Source organism: Oncorhynchus nerka, linkage group LG22 (genome assembly GCF_034236695.1).
Source record: "Oncorhynchus nerka isolate Pitt River linkage group LG22, Oner_Uvic_2.0, whole genome shotgun sequence".
NCBI classification, from domain to species: domain Eukaryota; kingdom Metazoa; phylum Chordata; class Actinopteri; order Salmoniformes; family Salmonidae; genus Oncorhynchus; species Oncorhynchus nerka.
In genome coordinates, this window is record NC_088417.1 from 58,729,146 (window position 1) to 58,746,152 (window position 17,007).

General features: G+C 41.0%; 1 protein-coding gene across 1 annotated transcript in view; it reads right to left on the reverse strand.

The window, feature by feature from the left end:
- Positions 1–553: 553 nt before the first annotated feature.
- LOC115105412 (opioid-binding protein/cell adhesion molecule homolog) overlaps positions 554–17,007 on the reverse strand; it is a 399,656-nt gene continuing 383,202 nt past the window's right edge. Inside the window, 4 exon segments of the mRNA XM_029627437.2 lie at positions 554–772; positions 3,865–4,016; positions 13,079–13,199; positions 13,785–13,919. Coding sequence (XP_029483297.2) covers positions 669–772; positions 3,865–4,016; positions 13,079–13,199; positions 13,785–13,919 — 512 coding nt within the window. The 3' untranslated portion in view covers positions 554–668.

Here is a 17,007-nt window from a genome sequence, read left to right on the forward strand (position 1 = left end):
TTTGACTATGCAGTTCTTCTCAGTGACAACGCCAAAAACTGTGTCAGTGCTGTTTATGCTTCAACAGTGCTTTTCTTTTGCTGTGTATGGACTTCATTTGTCACAAATAATCCTTAAATATTTGATATTGTGTTGTTCTGCCACTGAAGTTGACATAGTTTATATTGAATGGTCTGTTTTTGTTATTATTCTGTTGCATACAACTGTAAAAATACAGTAAAATGAACAATCACATTGCATGTTCTATTTTTTTTGTAATTTACTATAATAAAAAAGCTTATGTTATTGTACAGAGAACAAACAGGACAGGACACACCAGTAATCTGAATGTACACCTCAATATTTGGGCAAAACCAGTCAACTATCAACACTTACATTAACTTTTTGTTTCCCCTTTTTTACATACAAAAGGTTGGAGTGACACAAACTTGGTAGTACCATCACCTCAGATCAGCTTCCAGGTCGACCCTCTCCCTCCCCACCCTCCTAGATATGTCCCATCTTCTGGTTTTTGTCCAAAAGAAGACATACCGCCAATGCAAACCCCCAAAAAAGAAGAGCAAACCAACGATGTTATTGGTGGTTCCTTTTGTTCCATTTCTTCTTCTGGGACCAAGAGTCTTGTTGTTTTTCAGTGCTGATAGAAGCTGATGATGGCCTGTGTTGCATCAAAACTTGAGTAGGAACAAAAAGAAAACAGTCAGCAGTAGGCAGAACGAGCAGTGGGGCGACAGTGCTGCCCTGTTCACATCGTGCATCATGGTCCCAGGGCCTGTGGGGAAAAATGTTTAGATATTAACTTCACAGTAAGGCATCTAAAGAGACAGTGCTTACCCCCACTTAGCTCTCTTACTGTGTCTATCCCCCCTCCACAGCTAAAAAAGTGTGGGATCTATTGGCTTTAACTGACAACAAAACTGGATGTTGGCTTTAGGGCCTTTTCCTGGAAAGTAATCTAGGGGAAGGAGGACTGGAAAGAGGTCATCATCAGCAGTAACGTTAGGTAAAGAACCAACAAGATGCATTCCTCCTGCACATTGAATAGGACCGGTTGCTTTGAAAACTGAGCATATCCTCCATTAGACACTGACCATCTTAACAAAGCATAGCCAGGAACTCAAATAGCTATTTAAACACACATCCATCATTCATATCAGAGATGACAGGTTATTCTATACCCTTTGATGATCAAAAATAAACATGCAGTACAAAACAAACAACATTCCCCAAATACCTTGGCATGTGAAGTGAGGAGCACAACTGAGGCTAGAGGAGATATTCATGATTATAACGTTGAGAATAGAATAGTGTAGGATGGCTAAAATTGCTTCTTAATATGTGTTTTTGTTGAAGTTTGTTACTCTCTGTAAACTGCTGGAACTGCATTCAAAGGAAAAGTTGACAATACACTGTGGATTAACTGTAATGCTATCCTAAGAGTTTTAGAAGTTTCCTATGACTCAACAAATTTGTATACTGAGCTATTGTATTCTCTCAATAGCTATTGAATCCAAAGAGGCTCAGCTCATTCACATGATATGCCTCTAGAGATAATCAAGAAGTTGGTGCTTTTTGTCCTATTCACGTCAACAATGTTACAATTAATTTATTAATGGCTTTACTCTACATTACAAAACTGCAAGTTTGCTTCACTGTGGATTTCCCCCCACAACTATGAATAAGACCACTGACAAACACTATGTAGAGTATATGTCTGCTTTATACCCCACCATACAGACAGATCTACATTTAGGCCAGGATTCAATCAGATCAGTGTTAACCCCCAGTTACCAGCAACTGCATAGTATATCATTTATTTTGTTTAGGCAATGTCGGAGGTGTAACTGCATTCTGTAGATAATCTGTAACCATGAAGTGCTTCAAAAGGCTGGTCATGGCTCACATCAACACCATTATCCCAGAAACCCTAGACTCACTCCAATTTGCATACCACCCTAACAGATCCACAGAGAGAGCTTCAAGTTCCTTTGTGTCCACATTACCAACAAATTGACGTGGTCCAAGCACACTAAGACAGTCGTGAAAAGGGCACAACAAAACCTATTCCTCCTCAGGAGACTGAAAAGATTTGGCATGGGTCCTCAGATCCTCAAAAGGTTCTACAGCTGCACCATCGAGAGCATCCTGACTGGTTGAATCACTGCCTGGTATGGCAACTGCACGGCCTCCGACCGCAATGCGCTACAGAGGATAGTGCGGGACCAAGCTTCCTGCCATCCAGGACCTTTATACCAGGCACTGTCAAAGGAAGGCCCTAAAAATTGTCAAAGACTCCAGCCACCCTAGTCATAGACTGGTCTCTCTCCAACCGCCCGGCAAGCGGTACCGGAGCGCCAAGTCTAGGTCCAAGAGGCTTCTAAACAGCTTTTACCCCCAAGCCATAAGACTCCTGAACATCTAATCAAATGGCCACCCAGACTTTTTGCATTGACAACCCCTTCTTTTACACCGCTGCTACTCTCTGTTGTTATCATCATCTATGCATAGTCACTTTAATAACTCTACCCACATATACATATTAACCGGTGCTCCCGCACATTGACTCTGTACGGGTACCCCCCTGTATATAGTCTTGCTATTGTTATTTTACTGCTGCTCTTTAATTACTTGTTACTTTTATTTCCTATTGTAATTCATATTTTTTTTAACTGCATTGTTGTTTAGGGTCTCGAAAATAAGCATTTCACTGTAAGGTCTACTATACCTATTGTATTTGGCTAATAAAATGGGATTTTATTCAATCAGATCCAGTTAACCTGCGGTAACTGACAACTGCATAGCATATCAGTGCTTTTGTTTAGGCAATGTCGGAGGTGTAACTGCATCGTAATTGTCAAATCCACAGGTGGCTCCAGGCATTATACCTATCGCAGACATTGCCATTGGATGTATTAGTAGAAATCCCATGCAGCTCTATTAGAAGATCAAACACAGGAATATGTGATGTCATCTAAACCTTGATTAGGCTGATATAAATCCTTATTATTATGTTTAATGATTTTAAGTTTGAGTGTCATTATTTCTATATAGCCTACAAAAGCCACATTCGTTGATGACAGGTGATAAAATCGAGCACACAGCGATGCAATCACCATAGCTAAACATTGTCAGTAGAATGGCCCGAACTGAAGACCTCAGTAACTTTCAAACTGGCACCGTCATAGGATGCCACCTTTCCAACAAGTAAGTTCATCAAATGTCTGCCCTGCTGGAGCTGCCCATGTCAACTGTAAGTGCTGTTATTGTGAAGTAGAAACTTCTAGGAGCAACAATGTCTCAGCCACGAAGTGGTAGGCTACACAAGCTCACAGAACGGAACCGCTGAGTGTTGAAGCTCGTAGAGCGTAAAAATCTTCTGTCCTCAATTGCCCGTTCCTGTTTCTGCATGACATTGCCCCTGTAAACAAAGAGCGGTCCATACAGAAATGATTTGTCGAGACCAGTGTGAAATAACTTGACCGGCCTGCCCAAAGCCCTGACCTCAACCCCATTGAACACCTTTGGGATGAATTGGAACGCCGACTGCGAGCCACGCCTAATCGCCCAACATCAGTGCCCGACCTCACTAATGCTCTTGTGGCTGAATGGAAGCAAGTCCCCACAGCAAGGTTCCAACATCTAGTGGAAAGCTTTCCCAGAAGAGTGGAGGCTGTTATAGCAGCAAAGGCGGGACCAACTGCATATTAATGCCCATGATTTTAAGCATGTGTCCACATACTTTTGTGTTTAAACTATAACATCTTCAATTGCTATAATTGCATCCCCAGTGCACACAATAACACAAAAACATGTACAGTATTAAACCGATATAGTACTTCAACAGTAACAGTAAGGCAGTCTTACCATAGAGGATTATACTTGCATTGGTGATCCCCATGGTGTTCAGGGCAACACACGTGTAGTTTCCGTAGTCCTCTTCAGAAACATTCAAAAACATAAGCATGGATTGTTTACCTTGGTTCTCTATCTTAACCCCATTCAGTCCATTGAAGAGTCTGTAAAGAAGAAAATACGTTCTTAGAATATTGGTACTGGAATCCCATATCTACTGTATATGTTTATCCATAAGAAAATCCCTATAGACATGAAGTTAAAAGCTACATCTTATCTCAATCAAATGTGGCCCATTGGGGGATATGGTGTGAAGGTGTAGTCCAAGGGTGTGAAATAAATGTTGCCCCGGGGGCCGCATTTCCTTGCCATCAATATTAGCAAAAAATAGCTCTCAATTCATTGTTTTGGTAATTTTCTATTCTCCCCTGACTGTCTAGCGATTATTAGCAAGCTGGACAGACCATTATCATTTCTAAACAGTTTCGATTTGGTTTAAGTCATTTAAAAAAAAAATAGTTTATCCCCTAGATTGGACGCCCGTATGTTTGAAACCCGTGGTGTAGTCTGTAAACAATGTCAGTATAATCCAGTCCAGTTTGAGTACATTGCTGTGTAGGTATTTGTGTATGTCACAGGAGGTTGGTGGCAACTTAATTGGGGAGGGTGGGCTTGTGGTAATGGCTGGAGCAGAATAGATGGAACGGTATCAAATACTTCAAACACACGTTTTCCGTGGGTTTAATGCCATTCCATTTGTGCCGTTCCAGCCATTATTATCAGCCATCCTCCCCTCAGCATTCTCCACTGGTGTATGTGTATGTCCTTGAGAAGGGTTTAGCACAAGCATGGCTGCTAGGTAAAGACTATTAGTCTCGGGAACTTACATCGACAAAAATACTTCTGAAATAAGTCTCTAGAGCCCTAATACTGAACACAGCTCATTGGGTCATGCTGAGACGACAGCTCTGGATCGCTGTACAACAATCTGCATTGTGTAAAAAAATATTTGGCTGCATCACTAATATTCCCCACACTTCACTGGCTTGTGCCGGTTCGTTTCGAAACAAGATAGTGTAGTGATTTATTATTTTTTTTAACTATACTTTCTCAGAGGTTGTCCAAGCAAAGCAGCCCATTGACAGAAACAAATTATGCAAAAACAAACACAAGTCGACTTTGGTGGCCATGATGGTTCTCGTCCAAAGAAAGTAAAGTAATTTGGATAGTAAATTATAATTATACAAACTTAAATATCGCCTGTGGAAAATAAAAACAGCTGGGGGATATAAATCTCCTAACAATCAACAAAGGCTGAGACCCTTAAATGCCCAGTGCAGTCAAAAACATGAATTCCTCTGTTATATGCATTTCCAGACTATGTTGGAATAATACTGTGAAATATGAAAAGGATGACAATGCCCTTTTAGTGTAAGAGCTGTTTGAAAAGACCTCCTGAAATTTCAGCCTGTTGATGGGTGTACATGGGGTGTGGTATATGGCCTATATACAATGGTGGAAAAAGTACCCGGCTGTCCTACTTGAGTAAAGTAAAGATACCTTCATAAAAAATGACTCAAGTAAAAGGGAAAGTCACCCAGTAAAATACTATTTGAGTAAAAGTAAAAGTCAATGTAATTGCAAAATATACCGAATTATCAAAAGTAAAATGTAAAAGTTTAAATAATTTCAAATTGCCTATATTAAGCAAACCAGACGGCACAATTACATTTTTATTTATGGATAGCCAGGGACACTTTCCAACACAGACATTTACAAACAAAGCTTTTGTGTATTTGTGTTTAGTGAGTCCACCAGATCAGAGGCGGTAGGGATGACCAGGGATGTTCTCTTGATAAGTGCGTGAATTTGTCCTGCTAAGCGTTCAAAATGTAACGAGTACTTTTGGGTGTCAGGGAAAATGTATGGAGTAAAAAGTAAATTATTTTCTTTAGGAATGTAGTGAAGTAAAAGTAAAAGTTGTCAAAAATATAAATATTAAAGTAAAGTACAGATACCCCCAATAAATATTTAAGTAATACTTTAAAGTATTTTTACTTAAGTACATTACACCACTGCCTATATACCACGACTAAGGGATGTTCTTACGCACAATGCAACGCGGAGTGCCTGGATACAGCACTTAGCTGTGGTGTATAGGCCATATACCACTAACCCCCGAGGTGCCTTTTTGCTTTTAGAAACCATTTGCCAACACAGTAAGGCAAAGAAAGACACATCTATATTGAACATTTTGTTTTAATAAATAAATTCATAATAAATACATTCCGCCAGAAAAAGTAGTCTCGTTGCTAGACTGGTTGCTATGCAACATAACCACAGGCTAGCTAGTACGTTTTCATTAAATGTATGCAAAAACAGAGCATTAGCGCCACTTCTCGAGTGACTAACACACAGCAAATATGTATTAATGTTGATCTGAATGATGCCTTTTATTGTGGATAAATGAAAAAATTGCCCCACGTTATTGTTATTGCCTTGCCCATGTTGTTGTTTGTTGGATCCATGCTGCTGGAAATGGATGCCATTCTTCTAGTTGGGGAAGTTGCTGCTTTGTTGTCAGAGAGAATAGTGCTTCACCGCTTCGTCGCTTCCAGATTTGGCATCCAGTAACTTTGAAGATAGGTTTCAGATCTGTGTCCACTGACAGACATTATTTCTCATGGTTCGGAGGCAGTGGTTGGTGTAAATCTGCGACTCCCATCGGCTTTTTGATGTACCTGAAAGATATAAAAGAAAATAATGTTAGCTAATAGTTGGGCCGATATAGCTACCAGTTATATTGTCAGGGTAAAATTGATTTAGCTAGCTAACAGTTACATACCATATGTATCCATTCACTGCTTTCCGTTTCGGGAGGAGGTACAACACAGGGGCGATGGAGGGATGGAGGGACAGATACTACTTAAGCGTAGCTATCAGGCAGAGGGGATCACCCGGCAGTTCAAACATGTATCCCCGTCCACTCTCCCTGTTCTTCTCCTGCAGGCCCTTGTGTTTTTTGTGGGTTTGTTGAACGAGAGAGTCGCATACTGTAAGCTGTTCTCGTCTGTACATATATTAAATTAGTCAGGTTTCAACAGGCGGTTACCCTCCTTCACCCTTTTGCTCAAAATGAAGTTGAACATCAAAACATACTTTCTTCACCAAACCATCAGGTGTTTCAGTGTCCAGAACCTTGGATTGTTTGATGAGCTGCATGTCTTTTTCAGTTATGGCTGTGTGGTGGGCAGCTTTGTCGAGCGCCTCTTTCCTCACGTTTTTATTTACGTCGACAAACACATTGTTGCTCATTGTGAATTCGGTGTCCTTCTGTATATTCCATGCCAAACTGATAGGGGGGGGATCTTTGATATGTTGGTTCAAACCAGCTCTGTGTCCAGCATAGCTGCTAATCTCATGTTCTTCGCCATTCATGTTCCTGACTGAACCAGAAAAGTCCTGAAGGATGTCGTTCAGCTCCGTTTTCTGTTGTATTCCCAAACTCACAATGTATCCCTTTTTCCACACACCCGTCAGTGAAGCAGGTAAGAGCCCACTTTGTTTGTCTCACATTGTACCTGTTTCTCTCAAGTTCATCTAAACTCTTATTTTCTACATGGGCATGTCAAACTATTTTTGATGTAGCCAATTTATCAAGGTGAAATTCGCAATGATATCAAGATGAAAAGGCTAAACGTGGTATACAAGCTCACATACCCACAGCTAAATGTTGCTTTAGCCAATCAGCATCCAGTATCTAAACTACCCGGTTTATAATAGACGAATAAGAAATACACTTCCAAACCTCTCTGCCAATATCAACTCGTTTTCAGTTTTTCCCTCTCCACTCAGACCACGTCCAGACAGTCCTAGCAAAATTCTTGCTCTTTGCAAGCTATTTTTGTTTCTTTTAGACCATTTTTATAAAAAATAACTATCACAGTAAGGTACATAACCTTTTCACACGTACCAACAAACGAGTGGGATCATCTACAGTTGTCCCTGCAACGTACGCTCAAACCAGTGTGATTACAACACTTATTTAGAATGTCAAGTTTCGATTGACACAACAGTCAGCATTTGAGCTAGCAGCACTGTTTTTTCACAGAAATGTTTTGCACAAACACAGTCCTTGCTAAGTTTTGTCCTGAATGTAATGTTCAGACATTCACAGAAGTAAAGACAGCATACAAAATCCTCAAAACCGGAAAATGTAGGCTACATTAGACCTTGTGCTAAATGAGGAAAGATTGACATAACACAAGCCGTCATATTTAGATCATTCTCAGCTGACAGAAACCACAATATGAATTAGCTAATAGCAATTACAATTTATAATTCATCACATCACGGGTAAGCTCACCATTGATTGAAATAATTGATTAAAACACTTTTTTTTAAACAAAAAGTAATCCGACGATGGCTAGTTTGTGCTCGCCGCCATGTTTTTTTTTTTTGCGTTAACCAAAGATAATAAGAGGAGACAAGATGAGTTTGGTTTGTTTGTAGTGTGCATGTTGAAGGGGGTGTGTTGTCTACGATCATTCATGTCCCTTCATTCACTTCCGGAAGTTTACTTGAAAGATAATTGAACCATTCCTTCACCTCATTATAACATCTTTGGTCAGACAGAAGTGTACGTGACACGCAAAATGTATTGTACAATGTCAGCAAACATGGCGCCACACATAGCTGGCAAATAGCTTAACATTAAGCCATTATAATCAGTACAACCTTCAAAAAAGTATTTTACACACATCATAGGTGTCCATTACAATCTATGCAATCATCTGAATGCATTATTTTCACCAGTACTTGAAAACATTTGAATAAAACTGGACACACCTACTCATTCAAGGGTTTTTCTTTTACATTGTAGAATAATAGTGAAGACATCAAAACGATGAAATAACAGATACGGAATCATGTAGAAACCAAAAAAGTGTTAAACAAATCAAAATATATTTTAGATTTTAGATTCTTCAAAGTAGTCACATTTATATACAGTACCAGTCCAAAGTTTGGACAAACATACACATTCAATGGTTTTTCTTTATTTTTACTAACTTCTACATGGAAGAATAATAGTGAAGACATAAAAACTATGAAATAACACATCTGAAATCATGTATTTTAGATTATTCAAAGTAGCCACCCTTTGCCTTGATGACAGCTTTGCACACTCTTGTCATTATCTCAACCAGCTTCACCTGGAATGCTTTTCCAACAGTCTTGAAGGAGTTCCCACATATGCTGAGCACTTGTTGGCTGCTTTTCCTTCACTCTGTGGTCCAACTCATCCCAAACCATCTCAATTGGGTTGAGGTTGGGTGATTGTGGAAGCCAGGTCCTCTGTTGCAGCACCTCATCACTATCCTTCTTGGTCAAATAGCCCTTACACAGCCTGGAGGTGTGTTGGGTCATTGGCCTGTTGAAAAACAAATGATAGTCCCACAGCGCAAACCTGATGGGAAGACATATCGCTGCAGAAAGTGTCCATTGAATTCTAAATAAATCACTGACACTGTCACCAGCAAAGCACCCCTACACCTCCTCCTCCATGCTTCAGGGTGGGAACTACACATGCGGAGATCATCCGTTCACCTACAAAGACACGGCGATTGGAACCAAAAATCTGAAATCTGGACCAAAAATTTCTACCGGTCTAATGTTCATTGATCGTGTTTCTTGGCCCAAGCAAGTCGCTTCTTCTTATTGATGTCCTTTAGTAGTGGTTTCTTTGCTTAAATTCAACCATGAAGGCTTGATTCACGCAGTCTCTTCTAATGAACTCTGGGTGTTCCATTCCTGTGGCGGTCCTCATGACAGGCAATTTCATCATAGCGCTTTATTGTTTTTGCGACCACACTTGAAGAAACTTTCAAAGTTCTTCACATTTTCCACATTGACCTTCATGTCACACCATGATCTGATCCACCTGTCTTTGTCCTTGTCTCCACCACCCTCCAGGTGTCGCACATCTTCCCCATTATCCCCTGTGAATTTATACCTGTGTTCTTTGGTTGTCTGTGGCCAATTAGTCTTGTCTCGTCAAGCCTACCAGCGTGTTTTTCGTACTCCTGTTTTCTTGAGCCCCTGTTTTTCTAGTTTTCCTGGTTTTGAACATCCTGCCTGCCCTGAACCTGCCTGCCATTCCGTACCTTTTGACACTGCCCTGGATTACTGACCTGTTTTCTTGAGCTCCTGTTTTTCTAGTTTTCCTGGTTTTGATCATCCTGCCTGACCCTGAGCCTGCCTGCCACTCTGTACCTTACGGACTCTGCCGAGGACTACCAACCTCTGCCTGCCCTTGACCTGTCATTTGCCTGCCCCTGTTTTACAACAGATGTCTGTTATTCTAACTGTCTGCATCTGGATCTTATCCTGAGTCGTGATAGTACGATCTGGCCATGACGGACTCATCAGACTCGGACCAGCTCCGCAATGCCGTCTCCTCCCAAGGCGCCACTATTGGGAGGCACAAGGAATTGCTTCATGGTCTTATGGAAGGTTTCCAGACCTTTGCAGAATGCCATGACCGTGTGTTTATTACATTGATGGAGCAATTCCGCAGGTTGTCGGTTAGGCAGCCTATCACGACGGTAGCCTCAGTAACCCGGCTGTCAGCAGTGCGTCTTTCCCGGCCACCCCGGCTTCCCAAGAACCCCGCTTACCTCCCCCGGAACACTTTGCTTGAGAATTGGGAACCTGTTGGGGGTTTCTCTCCCAGTGTTCGCTCATCTTCGAGCTGCAGCCCTCCTCCTTCCGCACGAAGATAGCGTACCTTATCACATTGATGCCCGGGCTCTTGCCTGGGCTACAGCAGTGTGGGAACAACAGTCTGCCGTGTGCTTCAGTCTGGAGGAGTTTGTGGCTGAGGTGAAGAAGGTTTTAGATTCTCCGTTGTCCGCGAGAGAGGCTGCCCGGTAGTTACTCGAGCTCCAGCAAGACTCCTGCAGGTGTGGCAGACCATGCGGTGGATTTCCGCATGTTGGCTGCCGAGAGTGCCTACAACCCAGAATCCCTGTACGAAACGTTCCGACACGGATTATCGGAGGAACTTAAGGACCGCTCATCGCTCATCACCTTGACTATCTAGATCAGTGGGCGGCTACGGGAACGTAGGAAGGAGAGGAGGACCAATTCCGGTCCCCCTCGCCCACCCAAGGATTCCACCTTGCCTCCAAGGCATCCCGGAAATCCCCGACGTCTACGTTTCTGAGACAATCCAAGGATACCTGAGTTCTCCCGAGAGTCTCCATAATCTGCCAATTCGCCTCTTCCTGAGCCGATGCAAATAGGCAGAGCTAGGTTGTCTCCAGCTGAACGTTTATGCAGACAATACGAAGAGTTGTTTGTATTCCGGGAATAATGGTGATTTCGTGTCTACCTGTCCACTAAAAGATCAGGCTCACTGGTAGGTGTGAGTACTCTGGTGGGCCATACGGAGAACTTTCCTTCTCCCCTTACTCACACCCCTCTGCATGCCATCCTGCTTTGGGGGAACCAGTCAAAATCTCTCCCGGTACAGTTCATGATTATTAAGTCTTCCCAAGTTCCCGTGGTATTGGGATTCACTTGGTTCTAGTGACACAATCCCCTCATCGACTGGACTGCTGGTGCTATCATGGCCTAGAGCCCATTCTGCCACGCCAATTGCCTGAAGTTGGTGCAGCCTGCCCCGGGACATCTTTGTGTGGGCTCAGAAGTAGCCTCAGACCTCTCCGCCGTTCCCGCAGAGTACCAGGACCTCCGGGAGGTTTTCAGTAAGGCCCGGGCCACTTTGTTTCATCAGCATCGACCCTATGACTGTGGGATTTATCTTCTCCTGGGCACCACACCACCCCGGTGACGACTGTATTCACTGTCGGGTCTGGGGACCAAGGCTACGGAGACCTACATCAAGGACTCCCTGGCCCTGGACTACCGACCTCTGCCTGCCTTTGACCTGTTGTTTGCCTGCCCCCTATTTTATAATAAACATCTGTTATACGAACTGTATCCATTTGGGTCTTATCCTGAGTCGTCATACTTCATGTGTTAAAGTAATGATGGACTCTCATTTCTCTTTGCTTATTTGAGCTGTTCTTGCCGTAATATGGACTTGGTCTTTTACTTAATATGGATATCTTCTGTATACCACCCCTACCTTGTAACAACACAAGTGATTGGCTCAAATGCATTTAAGAAGGAAAGAATTTCCACAAATTAACTTTTAACAAGGCCCACCGGTTAATTGAAAAGAAAAATGTATATTTTTAAAGAAAAATAACAAATATATTTAGATTTTTAAACACTTTTTTGGTTACTACAAGATTCCATATGTGTTATTTCATAGTTTGGATGCCTCCACTATTATTGGGCTCCCGAGTGGCGCTGCGGTCTAAGGCACTGCATCTCAGTGCAGAGGCGTCACTACAGACACCCTGGTTTGAATCCAGGCTGTATCATAACTGGCTGTGATTGGGAGTCCCCGTAGGGGACATTTGACCCTGGTTTGGCCGGTGTAGACCGTCATTGTGAATAAGAATTTGTTCTTTACTGACTTGCCTAGTTGCATATTTTTATTCTACAATGTAGAAAATAGTAAAACTAAAGAAAAACCCTTGAATGAGTAGGTGTGTCCAAACTTTTGACTGGTACTGTACACATATACATATTCTACAGTATGCTACACAATATACAGAAAATAAGGCTCTTACTTTGATAGGAACGCACACATGTCCAAAATGATTAATTGTAAGGAAGACAACAACGAAGGCAATGCAGGCGCCAGCCAGAAAATGTTTGTGCAAGACTGCGCAAATATCTGCATACTTGATCTGTGGAAACTCTGTGGAAGTGCTTGGGCTCTCAAAGAGAGAAGTTTGTCCGGCTAAGTAAAGATTCAAACATAAATTCCTTGAAATGGGCTACTTTAATGTGAATTAATGAGGAGGCGGAACACACCACAATAAAATTCTATTACATTTTTTTTGGTTAGAAATAATTTTAAATTCACAAGTTGAAACATAGCCTATAAATAATTAGCAGGCAGCGCGTGTTAATAGTCCTGAAATCATGTGCATAAAACAAGTCACGCTGGGGCGACCGTTAGAGATATTTGGAACTCACAGGTGAAAAGGTTAATTGTCACCCAGAAATGATTTGATATTGAGATTAAAATGGCTGCATTGGACATTTATAACATAGACTATTTAAAAAATATATTTTAAGGACTTACCTGCGGTCCTCTTTGTACCACTCAAAATCTGCCCCAGGAACAGCAGAGGCCTCACATTGGAGCACCCCTTTTTGGCCCACTGGGGTACCTGTACTCCTGGCATTCGAAATGAAGGGAGCGTCTGTAGGATGCATGACATTAAATTCGTTTTATAGCAGTACATATCCATTTTTATCATTAAAGGTAAACTCAGCAATATGACATCATCACAGACAGCTGGGCAACTTTCTGCTTACAGAAATCAACAACAACATTCTGATCTGCCAAGACGGACACTATTGGGTCTTCCTAATGTGGGTATGCCTCACAGGATGGTGCACATTGGAAATGTTTTTGCAGTCTTGAAAGATTGAAATTATGCTTTTATGAATTATGTCATATTGCTGTGTCTACCTACCTGATAACCATTCACTTTCTGTCCTTCAAACTGAACTGTTTCAAACAGATGAATTATCTGTTATCCTGAATAATCTGTGAAGTCCTTCAATATGTTTTCTGTTGATACCAATGTACACGCTAGCTTGCATGTTAAACTAACAGAAGGCTTCTTAAATGAATTTATTTACCCCAGTAAGCTAAAAAAAACACGCTTGGGTCAACAAAGCCTTGAAAAACCATGTAGCTGATAAAAGAGCCATATTAGCTGACTATTTAGCTTTGTTTGAGTGTTGAGCTGTTTGCCGTCATTGTTTGTTTTTATGCTTACAATTGACTGTGACTTTCACCGTCCTCACATCCGGGGCTGAGATGTCATTGGAGGAGATGCATTCATAGGATCCCGACTGTTCTTTAGTGATCGCTGTCATATCAACGTATTCCCCTTCAGTGACAAATTTGTGGCCTAAAAAAGAACACAAAACATCCGTGTTTAAATGTAGAAAGCATACAGAGGTGCACAAGGTATTACCAAAACCCCCCAGGTGATTGAAATGCAGTTTCAATACCTGACTAATAATTTATATTTGACCGAAAATGGCTCCCCAAAAGCCACATAACTCAAACCTTGATAATTACATAAAAATGCATAGAACCATAACAAATTCCTAGCAGCAGCCGTTGAATTTGACATACACAGATGCACGTACACAATACTTCAGTTTTCTAACTGTCTACTGATTATGAAACAGTACTTGCAACCAGGTTAAGCAGGTGTCATATCCAAGATTCATGGAAATCAACCTTTCAAGCTGTCTGCCACATTGGCAAAGGTAGCCTGTAGGCTATACAACCTTATGATGTTTTCTTGCTAGAGAGTGCGGACCGTACCTTTTCTCTATACATCAGACACTACAACATAACATTTATTCACCTGTTCGCTAAATATTTGAAAGCAGGAGCCACTCGGGGGGGAAATTATCAAGAGATACAGTAGCAGGGTCTTGTACACAACATCAGCAGGTACCACATTACAGAAACACTGACACTCAAAATGTTATCGAATGTCAACACACATAGCATAAAATCACATTTCCCCAGACATCAGCAGTCTTGTAGGATAATCACTGCTCTCGCAATGGACATCATAAAGTCTCTAAAGTCTTGCTATTCAAAGAAACGTGCCAGTATCAGTTATTTATCCTCTGTGTGTGTGTGTGTGTGTGTGTGTGTGTGTGTGTGTGTGTGTGTGTGTGTGTGTGTGTGTGTGTGTGTGTGTGTGTGTGTGTGTGTGTGTGTGTGTGTGTGTGTGTGTGTGTGTGTGTGTGTGTGTGTGTGTGTGTGTGTGTGTGTGTGTGTGAGTGTGTGAGTGTGTGCATGTGTGTTCCTTTCTGTGTGTGTGGAGGGGGAAATGGGGCTGAGACTAAAATGAAGAGACACCTTTACTTGGAGATAACCCCTTCCCAATCAGCTGAAATGTCACATACAACATTAGCATGATCTCATTACTTTCCAAAAGCCCTGGTCCCACCAGCAGCTGCTACTGCAGCTTACAGGGGACTGACTGGAAAGGTTGTGCTGGGCTGGGTTGTTACTTTTAACTTTAATGGGAAACGGAAGCACAGGTAATTGAACATTTGTATTTTGTGTTTCTATCAACATTACGCAGAATGAGACGAAGAAGTGGAAATTGAGTTATTGACCATTACTGTGTTATTTTATGGTTGCAGGGTGAGTGATGGCAAGGTTAACCTAAAATAATTTGGGCTTTAGCGTGACAGCAATTCCTTGTCCAAAAGATGGGCGGAAATGGTTAGGCCTGTATTTTCAGTCCAATCAATGACATAATGATGTTAAGTTGTTAATGAAAGGGAAAAAGTTTGCGTACTTTCTTAAGATTTGTGATAGAGTTACTCTGCTTTTGTATCTCAGCAGCATATTCTACTTTAAGATTGAACAGATGGTAAAGGCATATGTCACAGCAATTCATTTGGAACAGGAGGTCACCAAGGGTAGGAAACTTCAGCCTTAGAGAGAAATAGCGTGTGCAGGCACTCTTGATTGTTGTGATTTTGCTAATTGGCCCAATGAAGACCATGATGAGTTGAACCAGGTGACAAAACAACTAGACCTTCTGGCATCCTATGTTTACCTACCCTGACTCCTGTTGGGCTTTCATTTATACATTCATATCAGTAGTGGTATGTCAGCTACACTAACCAGAGTAAGCATAGAAATATCCAGGACTTGAGTAGGAGAAAGTTTGAAAGTAAAGTCATGTCTCTCATGGTTGATCTTAAAATGAACCTTGTGTCAAAGCAAAAAACATGTCTTCTGTTCTAATATTTATGCCAGTTTTTGGGGGGTCTGGAGGGATTTGAGAAAAACATCAAACGTGACTACATTTACATAGAAATATTATGCCAATAACTTGCCTCACAGATGAGCCATATCCTCCAAACACTGTTTCCTTCTCTTTTGCAACTTTTGTAAGAGTTTGAAATTTGCTGCGCACATAGGCTCTGTCTGACTCAACTCTATTCATATTTTATTATTTTCCTCATCACACGTTTTCATATTATTTCCACAACACTACAGAAAGAACAGCACCACTGGTGTACAATTGACAATAATGAATGTTTGCAGAGCGGTTTCTGCTTCAGCATAAGTTGTCTTAGCAACCAAGGCTCTTTCACCTTTTGCTGCTAAACCAGTTAACAATTCTAGAGAGAAATAATGTTTTTGTAATGCTACCCGTCATGGTCCCCGGATGTTTGTGTCCAGTTTTCCGTTAGTAAGGGAGCATTCTATGTACAGTATGTGGGCAAAAACCTAATGTGAACCAATTTAGCATGTTTTAGAGTTAGAGTTAGGAGAACATTCCCTTAATGTCAAACAGAACTTACCCAGAATCCAGTTGCAATGTTCACTTAAGTGAAAATACTTTAAAGTACTACTTGAGTAGTTTTTGGAGGTATCTGTACTTTACTTCACTATTTATATTTTTGAGAACGTTTGCTTTTACTTCATTACATTCCTAAAGATATTAATATACTTTTTACTCCATACATTTTCCTTGACAGCCAAAAGTACATTTTGAATGCTTAGCAGGACAGGAAGGTGGTCCAATTCACGCACTTATCATGAGAATATCCCTGGTCATCACTACTGCTTCTGATTGAGTGGACTCACTAAACACACAAGCTTTGTTTGTAAATGTGATTGTTGGAGTCTGTCCCTGGCTATCCGTAAATAAAGAATAAAATGGTGGTTTCTGGTTTGCTTAAATTTGAAATTATTTATATTTTTCATTTTCCTTTTGATATTTAAGTATATTTTAGCAATTATATTGACTTTTGATACTTAAGTATATTTAAAACCAAATAATTTTAGACTTTTACTCAAGTAATATTTTATTGGGTGACTTTCACTTTTACTTGAGTCATTTTCTACTAAGGTATCTTGACTTTTACTAAAGTATGACAATGAGATACTTTTTCCACTGTTGCCATGTTCTCAGAATATCTATTATTAATGTTCTAGACATGTTTCAC